The sequence below is a fragment of the Pan paniscus genome, chromosome 19 (assembly GCF_029289425.2).
Source record: "Pan paniscus chromosome 19, NHGRI_mPanPan1-v2.0_pri, whole genome shotgun sequence".
NCBI lineage: Eukaryota > Metazoa > Chordata > Mammalia > Primates > Hominidae > Pan > Pan paniscus.
Window position 1 is genome coordinate 67308350 of NC_073268.2, and position 18428 is coordinate 67326777.

At 47.8% G+C, this 18428-nt stretch overlaps 1 protein-coding gene across 7 annotated transcripts in view; it reads right to left on the reverse strand.

Moving 5' to 3' along the window:
• The window catches only part of SPAG9 (sperm associated antigen 9), a 158257-nt gene extending 157485 nt beyond the window's left edge, over window positions 1-772 (reverse strand). For 4 of the 7 annotated variants that reach the window (XM_003817431.5, XM_055101990.2, XM_055101991.2 and 1 more), the window contains exon 1: window positions 204-747. In XM_003817431.5, coding sequence (XP_003817479.3) covers window positions 204-506 — 303 coding nt within the window. In that variant the 5' untranslated portion in view covers window positions 507-747. Of the gene's footprint in view, window positions 1-203 lie in introns of all 7 variants that reach the window. The other 3 variants (XM_003817430.6, XM_008970634.4, XM_034942481.3) reach the window with 1 other exon arrangement.
• Window positions 773-18428: the final 17656 nt, after the last annotated feature.

The following is an 18428-nucleotide window of genomic DNA, read 5'->3' on the forward strand; positions in this document are numbered from 1 at the left end:
ACTCAGTAGCCGGCCTAGGCTTCCAACGCCGGCCTGGCTCCCGGGGTACCTGGAGGCCGCCGGGATCGGTCCCGGGGGGCATCGGCCTCAGGCCCGCCCTCCAGGAGGCCCGTCGCGCCTCTAGTCCCCGACCGGGCCGCGACCCCCGCCCCGGCCGCCCCCGGAGACGGATCCCGCGGCCCCCGCCCTGCCGCCGGCCTCACCTCCTCAGCGTGCTTGCGCAGCGCCTTCTCCCGCTCGTACTGGGTGATGAGCTGCTCGTTGTCGTCCCGCAGCAGCTCCAGCTCCACCTGGTGCTCCTGGTCCTGCGCGAACACCGAGTCCAGGTTCTCCAGCACAGCCACCACCAGCGGCATCAGCTCTTTGACCACCTCCTCGTCATAGCGCCCGATAAGCCGCTCGAACTCGCGGTAGATGGAGCCGGCCAGGCCGGACACCCGCTCCGACATCACGGCCCCGGAGCCGCCGGGCTCCTCCTGATACACCACACCGTCCTCCAGCTCCATGGTGGCAAGCGGACGGGCGGGCGGCCCGGGGCGTCGCCGGCAGAGGGGCGGCACCTGCCCGCACGGGACGGACCCGACTCGGGCTGGGACGGGTACTAGGGCTGGAGCCCGGGCCGGGGCTGGGGCTGGGCCCGGCGGGGTGGGGGCCGGGGCCGGAGGAGGGGAGGGGTGGCGTAGGCGCTCTCACCCCAACCGCTGCTGCACCAACTGCCGGGGCGGCCCGGCCGCGCGCGCCACACGTCATCCGCGGGGCGGGGCCGGCGCCGCGTCCGCCCGATGGGCGGGGCGCCGCGGGAGGCCAGGCGCGGCCGGGGGCGGGGCCAAGCGTCTTCGGGCGCTGGCGGAGGAAGCCATGGCGTCAACACCCGGCGCCGCGAAGACGGTGCGGGCGCCAATGGGAAAGACTGCGGTCGGCGGGTGGGGAGAAGTGTCCATCCACGGCGGGATTCGCGGGGCGGGTCTCAGGGGAAAGGGAGGGGTTCGGGAAGAGTGACGAGTTAACTTAGCTGGCATTTCTATGGCTTTTTAAAGCTCACAAAGCACCTACTCACTTCATCCCCACAACAGGCGTAAAGCGGTAGATGTTTGGACCTCGTTTCACAGACAAAGAAACTAGGCCCAGGAAAGTGGCGTTGCTCTCAAGGTCACGCAGCTACAACGGGAAACGGGCTGAGCCGGGACTCAAACCAATTATCCAGATTGAGAATTCCGGGCTCCGAAAAAAACTGGAAACAGAAAGGGAGGGAAAAAAACCATAATCGGGGTCTGCCTAAGTGGAAAGGTGGTCTCGAATAGAATAGAACTGTTTTGTGCTATGGAAGAGCAAGGGTGAGATGAGGGGAAATGGGAGTGACTGCTAATAGGTATGGGATTTCCTTTTGGGATAATAAAAATGTTCTAAAAACGTATTATAGTGATGAATACACAACTCTAAATATGCTAAAAGACATTCAACTTTACACGTTAAGTGAGTGAATCATATGGCGTTGAATTATATCTCAAGTTATTAAAAAATAAACAGGAAGGGTGATAGCATTCTGGAGAAGGGTGAAACTGGAACGTTCCATGTGGCACTTTCCCAAATAGTGTGTCTGCTACTTCTGGCCAACTTGGGACGGGGACATTTCCAGGCTCCAGCCACCCTCCACTCCTCAAGTCTTGAAGTGGGGCGGAAAGGGTAAGTGGGAGGTTGGGGAACAGAGGAGGAAAGGGGTGGAGTCACTGGAGTGAATAAGTCCCATGACAAGTGAGGTTTCTGCCGCCTGGGAGAGTGTCACGTGTGAGGAATGACACAACGCCCACGCCTAGAGCGGGCTGAGTCAAGGATCGCTTCCCGGTGTGCTCATCTAACGTCCGCAAATGGGACGGAAGACACTCTCAAAAGTCCCTTCTCTGTGTCTCAGGTGACTCAGCTCTCCGTCCCGACTCATTTAAGAAAAGGGGGAGAAAAGGCAGGATAAACATAGGTTTAGGGGGAGAATTGGCCACCCACCGGGATCATAACTACCCTTAGCTTGGGGTTTACAAGTTTAAGTACTTCCCACCAAGTATGAAGTAGTCCCCTAAAGTTTCCTACGCATGACCCACCTGGAGACCCATAAAAACAATATGAAGGTTGGGCAAGAGTAAACCTATAAATTTGGAAGGACAAAGATGAAAATACTAAGTCTTATGAAGTGCCAGGTGGGACTGAATTTGCGGCCTGTGTTTTTTCCCGTTCTCACCCTCACCCCACATTCACCCTTATGTCATTTAGATATTTGGGTAGTAGGAATGCCGACCAGCTGGTTGGCTGTGAGCCCCAAATGCCCTTTCTCTTCTTAACCTTTCATATTTGAAAACTAGAAAAAGTCTTGATCTGAATCTCTCCTCTTTTATTTTCTCTTCCTGAGGGCTGTCACTCACCTGGTCTACCTATATGCATGCCTCTCTTTTCCTGGGGGATCAGAAGAGCCAAAAAACATAGGGCAAGGCTTTACTTTTTCTTTCCACAATATTATCATACACATCAGAAAATTTAAAGAAAAAAGTATCAGCCGGGCGTGGTGACTCATGCCTGTAACCCAGCACTTTGGGAGGCTGAGGCGGGTGGATCACGAGGTCAGGAGTTCAAGACCAGCCTGAACAACATGGTGAAACCCCGTTTCTACTAAAAAGTACAAAAATTAGTCGGGCATGGTGGTGCACACCTGTAATCCCAGCTACTCAAGAGGCTGAGGCAGGAGAATAGCTTGAACCTGGGAGGCGGAGGTTGCAGTGAGCAGAGAACACACCATTGCACTCCAGCCTGGGCGACAGAATGAGACTCCATTTCAAAAAAAAAAAAAAAAAGAAAAAAGAAAAAAGTATCGATTTTTCAAGTACGAGATTTTAATTGTCATTCCTAATAAGTATACTTCTTTAGGTATACGTTCAACATAGAAAGATACACACTTATGTCTTGATTTTAAGCTTCTGCCAGTTATCGGAGATAACATTTAGTTAAAATAAAATTCAGCTAAATAACCATCAACTGATGAATGGATAAAATGTGACATAGGTATACAATGGACTATTATTTGGCAATAAAAAGAAAGTCGTTGGAGGGGAGGGGAGTAGGTGTGGTGGCTCGTGCCTGTAATCTCAGCACTTTGGGAGGTTCGAGGCAAGAGGATGGCTTGTGCCATGAGTTGGAGACCAGCCTGGGCAACATAGTGAGACCTTCATCCCTGACAAAAAAAAAAAAAAAAAATTTTTTTTTGACCAGGCACGGTGGCTTACACCTGTACTCCCAGCACTCTGGGAGGTCGAGGCGGGCGGATCACCTGAGGTCAGAGGTCAGATGTTCAAGATCAGCCTGACCAATATGGAGAAACCCTGTATCTACTAAAAATACAAAATTAGCCGGGCGTGGTGGCCCGCACCTGTATTCTTAGCTACTCAGGAGGCTGAGGCAGGAGAATCACTTGAACCCGGGAGGCGGAGGTTGTGGTGAGCCAAGATCGAGCCATTGCACTCCAGCCTGGGCAACAAGAGCAAAACTCCGTCTCCAAAAAAAAAAAAAGAATAGAAAAGAAAACAAAAATTTTAAGTACATGCCATGACATAGCTGAATCTTTTTTTTTTTTTTTGAGATGGAATTTCGCTCTTGTTGCCTAAGCTGGAGTGCAATGGTGCAATCTCAGCTCACTGAAACCTCCGCCTCCCAAGTTCAAGCGATTCTCCTGCCTCAGCCTCCCAAGTAGCTGGGATTACAGGTGTGCGCCACCACACCCGGCTAAGTTTTTGTATTTTTAGTAGAAACAGGGTTTCACTATGTTAGCCCGGCTGATCTCAAACTCCTGACCTCAGGTGATCCACCCACCTTGGCCTCCCAAAGTGCTGGGATTACAGGCGTGAGCCACCATGCCCAGAGACATAGCTGAATCTTGAAAAAGCTAAGTGAAAGAAGTCAGTCACAAAGGACCACATATTGTACAATTCCATTCGTATGAAATGTGAATTTAGTGATTGGCTAGGTCTGAGGGGCATGAGAGGGTGAGATGAGGGGAAATGGGAGTGCCTGCTAATAGGTATGGGGTTTCTTTTTAGGATAATGAAAATGTTCTAAAAATTGATTATAATGGTGAATACGCAACTCTGAAAATATGCTAAAAGACATTCAACTTTACACATTAAATGAGTGAATCATATGCTATGTGAATTATATCTCAAGCTATTTAAAAAAATGAAGTAAAAGTTATGGCTGGTGGGGCGTGGTGGCTCATGCCTGTAATCCTAGCACTTTGGAAGGCCAAGGCGAGCAGATCACTTGAGGTCAGGAGTTCGAGACCAGCTGGCCAACATGGTGAAACCCCATCTCTACTAAAAATAGAAAAATTAGCCAGGCATGGTGGCATGCACCTGTAATCCCAGCTACTCGGGAGGCTGAGGCAGGAGAATCACTTGAACCAGGAGGCAGAGGTTGCAGTGAGCTGAGATCATGCCATTGCACTCCAGCCTGGGCCATAGACCGAGACTCCATCTCAAATAAATACATAAATAAATAAAATTTATGGCTATAATGATTTTTATAGTAGACCCAATGAAAGCACATCACTCAGTATGATTGAGGTGAAAGAAACTGGTGTTGAAATTAGGAACCTTGTATTCTAGTATGGACTGGTCATTTTGAACAACTTAGGCCATAAACAAAAGAGTAAGTAGTTACTGATTACCCACTTAGTGACAGTCACAAGGATAAGGGCTGTAAACTTCAGCTTATTCATCCGTATGATGAAGGGGTTTATTAGAAAATCTGTCCCAGCACTTTGGGAGGCTGAGGTGGGAGGATCAGTTGAGGGTAGGAGTTTGAGAGAAGCCTGGGCAACATAGCCAGAGCATTTCTGAAAATAAAAATAAAAAATAAAGCCCAGGTTGTGCTGATGATGGCCTGTAGTCCCAGCTACTACTTGGGAAGCTAAGCCATAAGGATCACTGGAGCCCAGGAGGTTGAGGCTGCAATGAGCTATGATGGCACAACTGCACTCCAGCCTGGGCAACAGAGCAATACCACAACTCCATAAAGAAAGAAAGAGGAAGAGAGTGAGAGAAAAAAAAAAAAGAAAGGGAAAAAGGGAAAGACAAAGAAAGAAAGAAAGAGAAAGAAAGAAAGAAAGAAAGAGAAAGAAAGAAAGAAAAAAGAAAAATCTGTAAAGGCATTTTTTCGTTGTTTTGTTTTTTGAGATGAAGTCTCTCTCTTGTCCTCCAGGCTGGAGTGCAATGGCACGATCTTGGCTCACTGCAACCTCTGCCTCCCGGGTTCAAGTGATTCTCCTGCCTTGGCCTCCTGAGTAGCTGGGATTACAGGCGCCTGCCACCATGCCCGGCTAATTTTTACATTTTTAGTAGAGACAGGTTTTCACTGTGTTGTCCAGGCTGGTCTCAAACTCCTGACCTCAGGTGACCTGCCCACCTCGGCATCCCAGAGTGCTGGGATTACAGGCGTGAGTCACCATACCTAGCTCCCCCGCCCCCTTTTTTTTTTTTTTTTTTTTTTTTTTTGAGATGGAGTCTCACTCTGTCGCCAGGCTGGAGTGCAGTGGTGCGATCTCAGCTCGCTGCAACCTCTGCCTCCCAGGTTCAAACGATTCTCCTGCCTCAGCCTCCCAAGTAGCTGGGATTGCGGATATGTGCCACCACGCCCAGCTAATTTTTGTATTTTTAGTAGAGATGGGGTTTCACCATGTTACAGGCCAGAATGGTCTCGATCTCCTGACCTCGTGATCCACCGACCTGGACCTCCCAAAGTGCTGGAATTACAGGCGTGAGCCACCGCGCCTGGCCTGTAAAGGGTTTTTGCAGTTCTAAAATCCTACGATTCTCTTGTATAATAGGTTGTAATGACAGACAGGAGACAGGGTCTTGATATTGAGTCCCGTTAGTGAACTCCTTCTTATGTAGGCAGTACTACTACCTCCTATATTCAATTGGCTGGATAGATTCCCAACTTCCACCCCTGACCCACAATGAGAGTATCATTAACTAAGAGTTGTTAAGGAAAAATAGGTCATCTTGTGGACTTTAGAGTAAAGTGTTTACTTTTGATTCCTACAGGGAAGGAAATTCCATTTCAAGAGATTCCTTGGCCTTGCAAAAATAGTGAGGACAGTCACGGGGGCAGCAGAGGGGAGCAGTTAATGAGAGCAGGAAGGGAGGAGTTTCTTCCTAAGCATAATAACTATAATCACTGAAAGGCTGAAATTACTAGTCCTGTTGTTTGTCCAGCCTTCTGGAACATATACAGTTATTTCTATGTGAATCAATTTCTCTGGTTTCACAAATGACATTTTCCCACCTGCAAGGAGAGAGTCACTGAAAAAGGAAGAGAAGATGGGGTTCCCCGGGCACAAGGCCCTCTGGTCATGGCAGTGTGAAATGATAAGTAATTCATCACTGGGTACAAACTAACATATGTTTGGTGAGGCAGTCTAGCTATGGAATTCCAGGCTCAGAATGAAAAGCACCAGGGTATTTTTCTGAGTCCTCAGTTTTTCCTTTGAAAGCCTTTTTTTTTTTGAGACGGAGTCTCGCTCTGTCACCCAGGCTGGAGTACAGTGGCGCAATCTCAGCTCACTGCAACCTCTGCCTTCCTGGTTCAAGCAATTCCCCTGCCTCAGCCTCCCGAGTAGCTGGGACTACAGGTGCACGCCACCACACCCAGCTAATTTTTTTGTATTTTTACTAGAGATGGGGTTTCACCATGTTGGCCAGACTCATCACAAACTCCTGACCTCAGGCAATCTGCCCCCCTTGGCCTCTTAAAGTGTTGGGATTACAGGCGTGAGCCACTGCCCTCAGTTTTTTGTTGTTTTTTTTTTTTGAGACAGTCTCACTCTGTCACCCAGGCTGGAGTGCAGTGGCAAGATCTCAGCTCAGTGCAAGCTCCACCTCCCAGGTTCAGGCGATTCTCATGCCTTAGCCTCCTGAGTAACTGGGATTACAGGTGCATGCCACCACACCCAGCTAATTTTTATGTTTTTAGTAGACACGGGGTTCTGTCATATTGGCCAGGCTGGTCTCGAACTCCAAGCCTCAAGTGATCCACTGGCCTTGGCCTCCCAAAGTGCTGGGATTACAGGCGTGATCCACCATGCCTGGCCAAAGCCTTTTTTTTTTTTTTTTTTAAGAGACAGGGTCTCACTCTGTCACTGAAGCTGGAGTACAGTGGCATGATCACTGCTCACTGCAGCCTTGACCTCCCAGGCTCAAGGGATCTTTCCACCTCAGCCTACCAACTACAAATACGCCACCACCCCGGCTAGTTTATTTTTTTACGTTTTATCGAGACAAGGTCTGGCTCTGTTGCTCTGGCTGGTCTCAAACTCCTGGGCTCAAGTGATCCTCCCACCTCAGCCTCCCAAAGTGCTGGGATTACAGGAGTGAGCCACTATGTCTGTCCTTGAAAGCCTTTTTAATGTGCCAAAACAAGATGGGTAAATGTATCCAGGTTGAAGTTAGAAGGCCTCTAGACAATAACTATTCTGTTTTACTCCCTGTTCCCCAAGAGCTTTGGATTCACTGGAATTGCCTCTAAGAAGAGGCTGTACACATGGTTGAAGCAGGAATCCCAGTATTGAGGCTGTTTTTGATGGGGCCAAGGAATGTTGGTCATATTTGTGTGCAGGTCTATTTTCTCTCTCCACTTTTTCTGACTTGGGCTGAGTGGATGAAGAGGAGGCCCACCACCACCTCTCAGTATACTTTGTACACATAGAGTTGCATTCATCTGGGAATAAAAGACATATTTTCAAAATAGTAGGTTTGATACAGGACAGGCAAGCTCCCAAATTGGGGCTTAGCCAGGGAGGGTTGTTGGCTTCCTCCAGGAAAGAATTCAAGAGCAAGCTGGTGGTATTAAACAGCAACTTGTATTGAAGTGGCAGTGTATAGCAGCAGCAGAGGTACTGTTCCTAGCGGGCAGGGATACCCCATAGTCAGTGTGCCCAGAATAGCATCTCAGAGGCAGTTCTGCACTCATATTTATACCCACTTATAATTATATGCAAAATAGGGGGCAGTTTATGCAGACATTTCTAGGAAAAGGGTTGTAACTTCTGGGTTGTTGGGTCATTGCCATGGAAATGGGTGGTAACTTCCGCGTGTTGCCATGGCAATGGTAAACTGACAGGGCATGCTGGTGGGTGTGTCTTATAGAAAGCTGCTTCTGCCTTGGGGCTTCTTTAAGCTAGTCCTCAGTTTGGTCCAGTGTCCAACCTCTGCCTCTGGAGTCCAGTCCCTGCCTCCTACCTCAGGTTGCTTGGGTTTTTCCCTCCCAATTATACAAGAAATGCATACTCACTATAGAAAATTTGCTAAATATGAGCCAGGCACGGTGGCTCACGCCTGTAATCCCAGCACTTTGGGAGGCCGAGGCAGGTGGATCACGAAGTCAAGAACTCAAGACCATCCTGGTCAACATGGTGAAACCCTGTCTCTACTAGAAATACAAAAATTAGCTGTGGATGGTGGCGCACGCCCATAGTCCCAGCTATTCAGAAGGCTGAGGCAGGAGAATCGCTTGAATCCGGGAGGCAGAGGTTGCAGTGAGCCAAGATCGCACCACTGCATTCCAGCCTGGCAACAGAGCAAGACTCCGTCTCAAAAAAAAAAAAGAGAGAGAGAGAGAGAGAAGAAAATTTGCTAAATATGGCCAGGCGCAGTGGCTCACACCTGTAATCCCAGCATTTTGGGAGGCTGAGGCAGGAGGATCACAAGGTCAGGTCAAGACCAGCCTGGCCAACATGGTGAAACCCCGTCTCTACTAAAAATACAAAAATGAGCTGGGCATGGTGGCAGGCACCTGTAATCCCTGCTACTCGGGAGGCGGAGGCAGGGGAATTGCTTGAACCCGGGAGGCAGAGGTTGCAGTGAGCTGAAACCACGCCACTGCATTCCAGTCTGGGCAACAGAGCAAGACTCCGTCTCAAAAAAAAAAAAAAAAAGAAGAAGAAAATTTGCTAAATATAGGCCGGCTGTGGTGGTTCATGCCGGTAATCCCAGCACTTTGGAAGGCCAAGGTGAGTGGATCATTTGAGGCCAGGAGTTCAAGACCAGCCTGACCAACATGGTGAAACCCAGTATCTACTACAAGTACAAAAAAATAGCTGGGCATGGTGGCAGACACCTGTGATCTCAGCTACTCAGGAGGCTGAGGCAGGAGAATCACTTGAACCCAGGAGGCGGAGGTTGCGGTGAGCCAAGATCGTGCCACTGCGCTCCAGCCTGGGTGACAGAGCGAGACTCTGCCTCAAAAAAAAAAAGAAAAGTATGGGAGTGGAATATGGCTTCTGTTACTTGATCAAGGTGGATAAAGATTTATGGAGTCTTTGGATTCATATAGTGACCTTTGCTCTCATATAGTGACCTTTGCTCTCTGTCTTCTGGTCTCAAAACAATGTTCCTTGTTTTCTTGGTCTCTGAATATCCAACTGGCCTTGAGAGTTGTAGCTGTGAGCTACTAGAACTCAGAATCCATTCTTTTCGCATTGTTCCCTGTATAACTTGGCCACCTTTGACTCTAATGCTACCCAAGTCGTCTCTGAAGTGTGGCTGTGATGGTAGCCTTCACTGCAACCCTTTCCTCAGAGCCACCTGCTATCTACCACCCACCCTACCCCAGCATCCAGGCTAGGGTGGGGAAAGATAAACCTCTGAGCCTTCCATGGCCTGATCCCACAGCACAGCCAGTTTGATACGCTTGTTTTTTAGATTGGTATGGGGTGGTCTTCAGGGCAGCATCTTTCTGAACCCCAAATGAGAAGAGGGTAGGGCCCTCAGGATTACTTTCCATTATCCAGCCCATCTCCTACTCTCTGGGATGAAACTTGGACTTCCAAATGTGGGCACATATCTGACAGTTTTATTCTCTTCATTCCTGTTTTTTGTTTTTTTTTTTGAGTTGGAGTTTTGCTCTGTTGCCAAGCTGGAGTGCAGTGGCACAATCTCAGCTCACTGCAACCTCTGCCTCCGCCTCCTGGGTTCAAGTGATTCTCCTGCCTCAGACTCCCAAGTAGCTGGGACTACAGGTGCCCGCCACCACACCCAGTTAATTTTTTGTATTTTTGGTAGAGATGGGGTTTCACCATGTTGGCCAGGATGGTCTCGATCTCTTGGCCTCATGATCCACCTGCCTCAGCCTCTCAAAGTGCTGGGATTACAGGCGTGAGCCACTGCGCCTAGCCCATTCCTGTTTTTTTGCTTCCATCTCGCCAATCTTCCAGACTAAAAAGTGAGACCAGTTGTGGTGGCTTATGCCTATAGTTTCAGCATTTGGGAAGCTGAGGTGGGAGGATTGCTTGAGGCCTGGCATTTGAGGTTGCAGTGAGCTATGATTGTGCCACTGCACTTTATCCTGGGTGACAGAACAAGACCCTCTCTCAAAAACAAACAAACAACAACAACAAAGCTGTGGTTGGTGCTAGTCTTGGTGCATATGTTTAAGCTGATCTTACTTAGATCTTTCTGTTTGCATTCAATCTCTGTCTGTCTAGTCTTCATAGATGCCTCCCCATCCTCTATGCTAATGTGTATTATTTTTTTTTTCCCGAGATGGAGCCTTGCTCTGTCACCCAGGCTGGAGTGCAGTGGCTCAATCTTGGCTCACTGCAACCTCCGCTTCCCAGGTTCAAGCAATTCTCTCGCCTCAGCCTCCCAAGTAGCTGGGATTACAGGTGCCTGCCACCACACCCTGCTAATTTTTGTATTTTTAGTAGAGACGGGGTTTCACCATATTGGCCAGGCTGGTCTCGAACTCCTGACCTTGGAATCCACGCCCCCCCCCCCGACCCGCCCCCCATCAGCCTCCCAAAGTGCTGGGATTACAGGTGTGAGCCACCGTGCCCGGCCCCTCTATGCTAATATTAATATAATGGCAATGGTTTGGGTATAAGAAACATTTGACAGATCTAATGAACAGACCTTGGTAGTTTTAGAGGGTGATAGAGATTTCTGGTTTGAGTAAATGGGTAAATGGTGGTCCCAGCAATCAAAATAGCTAATTCAGGAAGGAAAGCAGCTTTTGAAAATAAAACAGTGAATTCATTTTGGACTCCTTTGGTTTGAGATACTTCTGGATTGAATCTCAAAAAATAATGGTGGCTGTACAAATCTTTTAAAGTCATTAATTTATAAATGTAGTAAAGTCTTATTTGTAAATAATACTCCTAGGAAGAATTATTTTGTGAAACACATCATCCAACATTTACCCTTTTTATTTTTATTTTTTTGAGACGGGATCTCACTCTGTCATCCAGGCTAACTCTAGTGCACTCCCAGTGGCACTATCATACCTTATTGCAAACTTGAACTCCTGGCCTCAATTGATCCTCCTGCCTTAGCCTCCCGAAGTGCTGGAATTACAGGTGTGAACCACCATAGCTGGCCCAATATTTACCCATGATATATATTTTTTGTATTTTTTTGTAGACACGGGGGTCTCATCATGTTGCCCAGGCTGGTCTCAAACTCCTGGGCTTAAGTGATCTGCCTGCCTCAGCCTCTCAAAGGAGATAGGCTGGGTGCAGTAGTTCACACCTGCTGGGACTACAGGTGTGAGCCACTGCACCTGGCCTACCCTTTATATTTTCTTTAGTCAACTGTTTCTACCAAATAGCTATTTGAAATAACCTCCCCTAAGGGAATGCAAATTTTGCTGGGTAAGGGAAAGAAACCTGAGCTAATTTTGGGATTTATATAACTACTTCTTAGGAAAGCAAATTTGGGGAGAAAAATGAAGATTAAGAAAGAACTTGGGGCCGGGCGCAGTGGCTCATGCCTGTAATCCCAGCACTTTGGGAGGCCAAGGTGGGCGGATTGCCTGAGGTCAGGAGTTGGAGACTCAGCCTGGCCAACATAATGAAACCCTGTCTCTACTAAAAATACAAAAATTAGCCAGGCGTGGTGGCACGTGCCTGTAGTCCCAGCTACTCAGGAGGCTGAGGTGGGAGAATTTCTTGAACCCAGGAGGCGGAGGTTGCAGTGAGCTGAGACCACGCCATTGCACTCCAGCCTGGGTGACAGAATGAGACTCCGTCAGAAAGTAAAGGGAAAGGGAAAGCGAAAGGGGAGGGAGAGGGAGGGAAAGAAAGAAAGAACTTTAGTATTTTTCTTCCCAAACTTTCCTCCCATTTTATTGCTGAGGAAATTAGGGCCTAAAGGGTTCAAGTCTTTGAGCAGAAAGCAAAATGAGGGCACTGGCCCTGGGGAGAGGAGAGTGGAAAAAGGAGGTTCAAGAAGGTGAGAAATAATCCCCAAAAGCTGAATAGAAAAACTACCCTAAAACAAAACCCTAGGATGAGTCCTGTTCCAATATGACTTTACTACCTTAAACGAATACCAGGAACTTGTCCCCAAGTTGCCCCATCACCAGGGGGATGACCAACTGTTCCAAAGAAACCATGTATATGAAATCACTTTGCAAACTGCAAAGTCCAGTTACCAGTGTTGCTAACATCAACCATTATTCCTCAAAAACATAAAAAACCCAGGCCTAGGCTGGGCACGGTGGCTCACGCCTGTAATCCCAGCACTTTGGGAGGGCGAGGTAGGTTGGTCACCCGAGGTCAGGAGTTTGAGACCAGCCTGGCCAACATGGCGAAGCCCTGTCTCTACTAAAAATACAAAAATGAGCCGGGCGTAGTGGCACACACCTGTAATCACAGCTACTTGGGAGCCTGAGGCAGGAGAATCGCTTGAATCCAGGAGGTGGAGGTTGCAGTGAGCCAAGATCATGCCACTGCACTCCAGCCTGTGTAATGGAGCGAGACTCCGTCTAAAAAAAAACAAATACAAAACAAAACAAAAAAATCCCAGGTCTAAGGACAAGTTCAATCCACAAGCAGAGAACAGGATATGAACAAACTGGAACACAATAACATGCTGTGGAATATATGTTCTATTTAAGGTCTACAGCTTATCTGAAATACAACAGAAAAAGAGGGGCTGGTTGGGAACAAGGGGTGGTGTCTGGTCAGAAAGGAAATAATCCATAGATCCCCTGTGACCTTTGTCACTTTTTTCCTCCACATATTCATGTATGAAAATGACTCAGCCCTAACACCCTGTGGTTTATTTTTAGTAGGGGCAACAGAGCCAGTTGAAAACCTAAGCATAGTAACTATTGCCCATCAACAGCCTCACACATCAGAAGCAGGGAACAAATATTTATTCATTTCAACTAATATGTGTGACTCAAGGGGCACCAGAGAGTCTGCCCCTTTCAAGATATATATTTGCTCTTTCTTTCTTTCTGCCACAGTATTGGAACCTCCCAATGGGAGAATGACTCCTTTGGACTTGAAATTTCAGTATTAGGAGGCCCTTAGCCAGCAGTGAGTGGAGTCCATTTCACTCATTTTATAACTGAGGAATCATCCACAGTCACATGTAAGTTTGTGGCTATGTTGGACTCTCAGCCCAGTGCCTCATTGTATCTCCATTGTTCCACATTCCTTAGTCAAAAGCTAAATAATAGTACATGTTTGACACGAGACCATAGTTCCAGAAGAAGAGGACATATTCAGGGCTGATATCCCATTATAATGTAAGTTAAATGTTGAATATAAGGAGATAACATTCTGTTGTTCACTATGAAATTAGTAGACATCAAGACCCATAGGGATATATTCTTTTTTTTGTTTTGAGACAGAGTTTCGCTCTTGTTGCCCAGGCTAGAGTGCAATGGCGTGATCTCGGCTCACTGCAACCTCCACCTCCCGGGTTCAAGCAATTCTTCTGCTTCAGCCTCCCAAGTAGCTGGATTATAGGCATATGCCACCACACTCAGCTAATTTTGTATTTTTAGTAGAGATGGGGTTTCACCACGTTGGTCAGGCTGGTCTCGAACTCCTGACCTCAGGTGATCTGCCCGCCTCGGCCTCGCAAAGTGCTGGGACTACAGCCATGAGCCACCGCACCCCGCCTCTTTTTTTTTTTTTTTTTTCAGATGGAGTCTCGCTCTGTCATCCAGGCTAGAATGCAGTGGCACGATCTCGGCTCACTGCAACCTCTGCTTGTGTTCAAGCAATTCTCCTGCCTCAGCCTCCCAAGTAGCTGGGATTACAGGTGTGTGCCACCACACCCAGCTAATTGTATTTTTAATAGAGACAGGGTTTCACCATGTTGGCCAGGCTGGTCTTGAACTCCTGACCTCAGGTGATCCATCCCTCCTTGGCCTCCCAAAGTACTGGGATTACAGGTGTGAGCCACCATGCCCAGCCCCAGAGGGATGTATTCTTTACTGTTTCGTTAAAATTCAAAATCTTCATCAAGCATCAGCAACAAACAAGAACAACTGAGAGTGCAAGGATCTGGGGTTAGCTGCAGAGTCTGAACTGTGCTTCTGCCACTTACTAGCTGTGAAGTTACTCTTTTATTTTTATTTTTATTTTGAGACAGAGTCTTGCTCTATCGCCCAGGCTGGAGTGCAGTGGCACGATCTTGACTCACTGCAAGCTCCGCCTTCCGGGTTCACGCCATTCTCCTGCCTCAGCCTCCTGAGTAGCTGGGACTACAGGCGCCCACCACCACGCCTGGCTAGTTTTTTTGTATTTTTAGTAGAGACAGGGTTTCACTGTGTTAGCCAGGATGGTCTCGATCTCCTGACCTCGTGATCCGCCCACCTCGGCCTCCCAAAGTGCTGGGATTACAGGCGTGAGCCATCGTGCCTGGCCTGAAGTTACTCTTTCTACCTGTTTTCTGACCTGTAAAATGAGGTTGAGAAAAACAGTACCTATCTCATAGGGTTTTTGTGAAGGTTAAATGAGATAATATACACACAGCACTTAGAATAGTGCCTGGCATATAAATATTCAATAAATGTGATGTGATTTCGCTCTGTGTCCCCACCCAAATCTCATTTTATAGCTCCCATAATTCCCACGTGTTTTAGGGGGAACCTGGCGGGAGATAATTGAATCACGGGGGCAGGTCTTTTCCATGCTGTTTTCATGATAGTGAATAAGTCTCATGAGATCTAATGGTTTTAAAAAATGGAGTTTTTGCCTGGTGCGGTGGCTCACGTCTGTAATTCCAGCACTTTGGAAGGCCGAGGTGGGCGGATCACCTGAGGTCAGGAGTTCGAGACCAGCCTGGCCAACCTGGTGAAACCCTGTCTCTACTAAAAATACAAAAATTAGCTGGGCATGGTTGCAGGCACCTGTAATCCCAGCTACTTGGGAGGCTGAGGCAGGAGAATCACTTGAACCTGGGAGGTGGAGGTTGCAGTGAGCCGACATCGCGCCATTACACTCCAGCCTGGGCAACAAGAGCGAGACTTCATTTCAAAAAAATAAAACAGAGTTTTCAGCCAGGCTCAGTGGCTCACGCCTGTAATCCCAGCACTTTGGGAGGCTGAGGCGGGTGGATCACCTGAGGTCAGGAGTTCGAGACTAGCCTGGCCAACCTGGTGAAACTCTGTCTCTACTAAAAATACAAAATGTATTTTTAGTAGCTATAGTCCCAGCTACTTCGGAGGCTGAGGCAGGAGAATCGCTTGAACTCAGGAGGCGGAGGTTGCAGTGAGCCAAGATCACGCCACTGCACTCCAGCCTGGGTGACAGAGTGAGACTCAAGTCTCAAAAACAAAACAAAACAAAACAAAACGGAGTTTCCCTGCACAAGCTCTCTCTTCTCTTGTCTGCTGCCATGTAAGATGTGCTTTTGACCTTCTGCCATGATTATGAGGCCTCCTCAGCCATGTGGAACTGTGTCAGCATTGTGAAAATGGACTAATACAAAATGTAAGCTATGATCTTCCCAGGCTTGTCTTGAACTCCTGAGCTCAAGCAAGCCTCCTTCCTCAGCCTCCTGAGTAGCTGAGACGTGCCATCAAGCCCAGCTAATTTTTTCATTTTTTCTGTAGAGACGGGATCTCATTATGTTGCCCAGGCTGGCTGGAACTGCTGACCTCAAGTGATCCTCCTGCCTTGGCCTGTAATCCCAAAGTGCTAGGATTACAGGTGTGAGCCACCATGCCTGGCCTGCATGTTACTGTTTCAAAAGCACACTCAGCATATCTGTAGCAGGCTTTCCAGTCTCTTAGAAGGATGCCATATTTGTTTTTTAAGTGTTAATGCCAGCTGACTTTTATCCCTTGAAAACTACAGTAGCCAGGTATTTTTGAGGAAAGTGTCCTTGTTGGAGAGGGGACTTGAAGTCTTGAGATAAGAAGAAAGTTTGAAGTCATTGGACACGATCATGCTATTGAAGAGCAGCCTGTGACATTAGTGAGCTGTCTTCAAATAGCGTGTCATATAGAGAGACGGCTAGAGGGAGGATGATAACCAAAGCTTTCAAGACATGCATTTTTTCTCAATGTAAGAACTTTAGGCTGGGTGCGGTGGCTTATGCCTGTAATCCCAGCACGTTGGGAGGCTGAGGCAGGCAGATCACTTGAGGTCAGGAATTTGAGACCAGCTTGGTCAATATGGTGAAACCCCATCTCTACTACAAATACAAAAATTAGCTAGGCATGGTGGTGCGGGCCTGTTTTCCCAGCTACTTGGGAGGCTGAGGCAGAAGAATGGCTTAAACCCGGGAGGCAGAGGTTGAAATGAGCCGAGATCCCGCCACTACACTCCAGTCTGGATGACAGAGCGAGACTCGTCTCAAAAAAACAAACAAACAAACAAACAAAAAAAAAACATGCCGGATGCGGTGGCTCACACCTGTAATCCCAGCACTTTGGGAGGCCAAGGTGGGCCGATCATGAGGTCAGGAGTTCAAGACCAGCCTGACCACCATGGTGAAACCCCATCTCTACTAAAAATACAAAAATTAGCCAGGTGTGGTGGTGCACGCCTGTAATCCCAGCTACTCAGGAGGCTGAGGCAGGAGAATCGCTTGAACCTGAGAAGTGGTGGTTGCAGTGGGTGAGATCACGCCACTGGCACTCCAGCCTGGGCGACAGAGCGAGACTCTGTCTCAAAAAAATAAAAATAAAAAATAAAAGAACTTAAAAAATATCAGTGGGAGTTGTCCAAAAATGGTTAGGGGGATCTTGGGAAATAGTGGAGTCTCCACCACTGCAGTTTTCACACCTGACTTGGACAGCATATGGCAGGGATGTGGTCAAGAGAAACACAACATGGGAGTTGGAATAGGTAAGGATTTTGTTTGTTTGTTTTGTTGTTGTTGTTGTTGTTGTTGAGATGGAGTTTTGCTGTTGTTGCCCAGGCTGGAGTGCAATGGCGCCATCTCGGCTCACTGCAACCTCCACTCCCTGGGTTCAAGCGATCCTCCTGCCTCAGCCTCCCGAGTAGCTGGGATTACAGGTGCGCACCTCCATGCCCAAGTAATTTTGTATTTTTAGTAGAGATGGGATTTCACCATGTTGGCCAGACTGGTCTTGAACTCCCGACCTCAGGTAATCTGCCCACCTCGGCCTCCCAAAGTGCTGGGATTACAGGCATGAGCCACCGCACCCAGCTGGAATAGGTGCATTTTAAGATCCTGTTCACCAGATCTTAAAATGTTTAGGTTGGCAAAATTTGCTTTTGAAGCCAACTATTTCCCTCTTCTACTCCTTTTTCTAATTCTGATATTCTACCCCCATGGCCTCCATTCCCCAAGACCTAAGGATTGCTTGTTCCATGAGTTACCCAAAGTCTCAAATGCAGTACTTCCCACCAACCTATCAGCTACCCCTCCCCTGCTTTTCTGTACCCAACTTTTAGTGTGCAGATTCCAATCAGTTGTTAAAGAAAAAAAAATGGCTCCCTTAACTAATTCTTACTACGACATAAACGACTAACACTTTATGTGTTCTCTTCTCAGGGATACACACCGTTTAAAGGAATTGCTTATTTGCTAGTTGTATGTTTGATATAATTACAAACATAAAAATCAAGACTGGAAAGAAGTATGCAAACAATGACAGTTTTTAGGTTGGGAGAATTAATTTTTCTTTCTTTTGAGTTTCTTGGCCAGGAATGGTAGCTCATGGCTGTAATCCCAGCACTTTGGGAGGCCAAGGTGGGTGGATCACCTGAGGTTGGGAGTTTGAGACCAGCCTGACCAACACGGAGTAACCCCATCTCTACTAAAAATACAAAATTAGCTGGGTGTGGTGGTGCATGCCTGTAATCCCAGCTACTTGGGTGGCTGAGGCAGGAGAATTGCTTGAACCAGGGAGGCGGAGGTTGCAGTGAGGCGAGATTGGGCCATTGCCCTCCAGCCTGGGCAACAAAAGCAAAACTCTGTCTCAAAAAAAAAAAAAAAAGAAGTTTCCTTAAATCAGGAGTGTCCAATCTTTTGGCTTCCCTGGGCTACATTAAAAGAAGAATTGTCTTGGGCCACACATCAAATACACTGACACTGGCCAGGCGCGGCGGCTCACACCTGTAATCCCAGCACTTTGGGAGGTCGAGGAAGGCAGATCATTTGAGGTCAGGAGTTTGAGGCCAG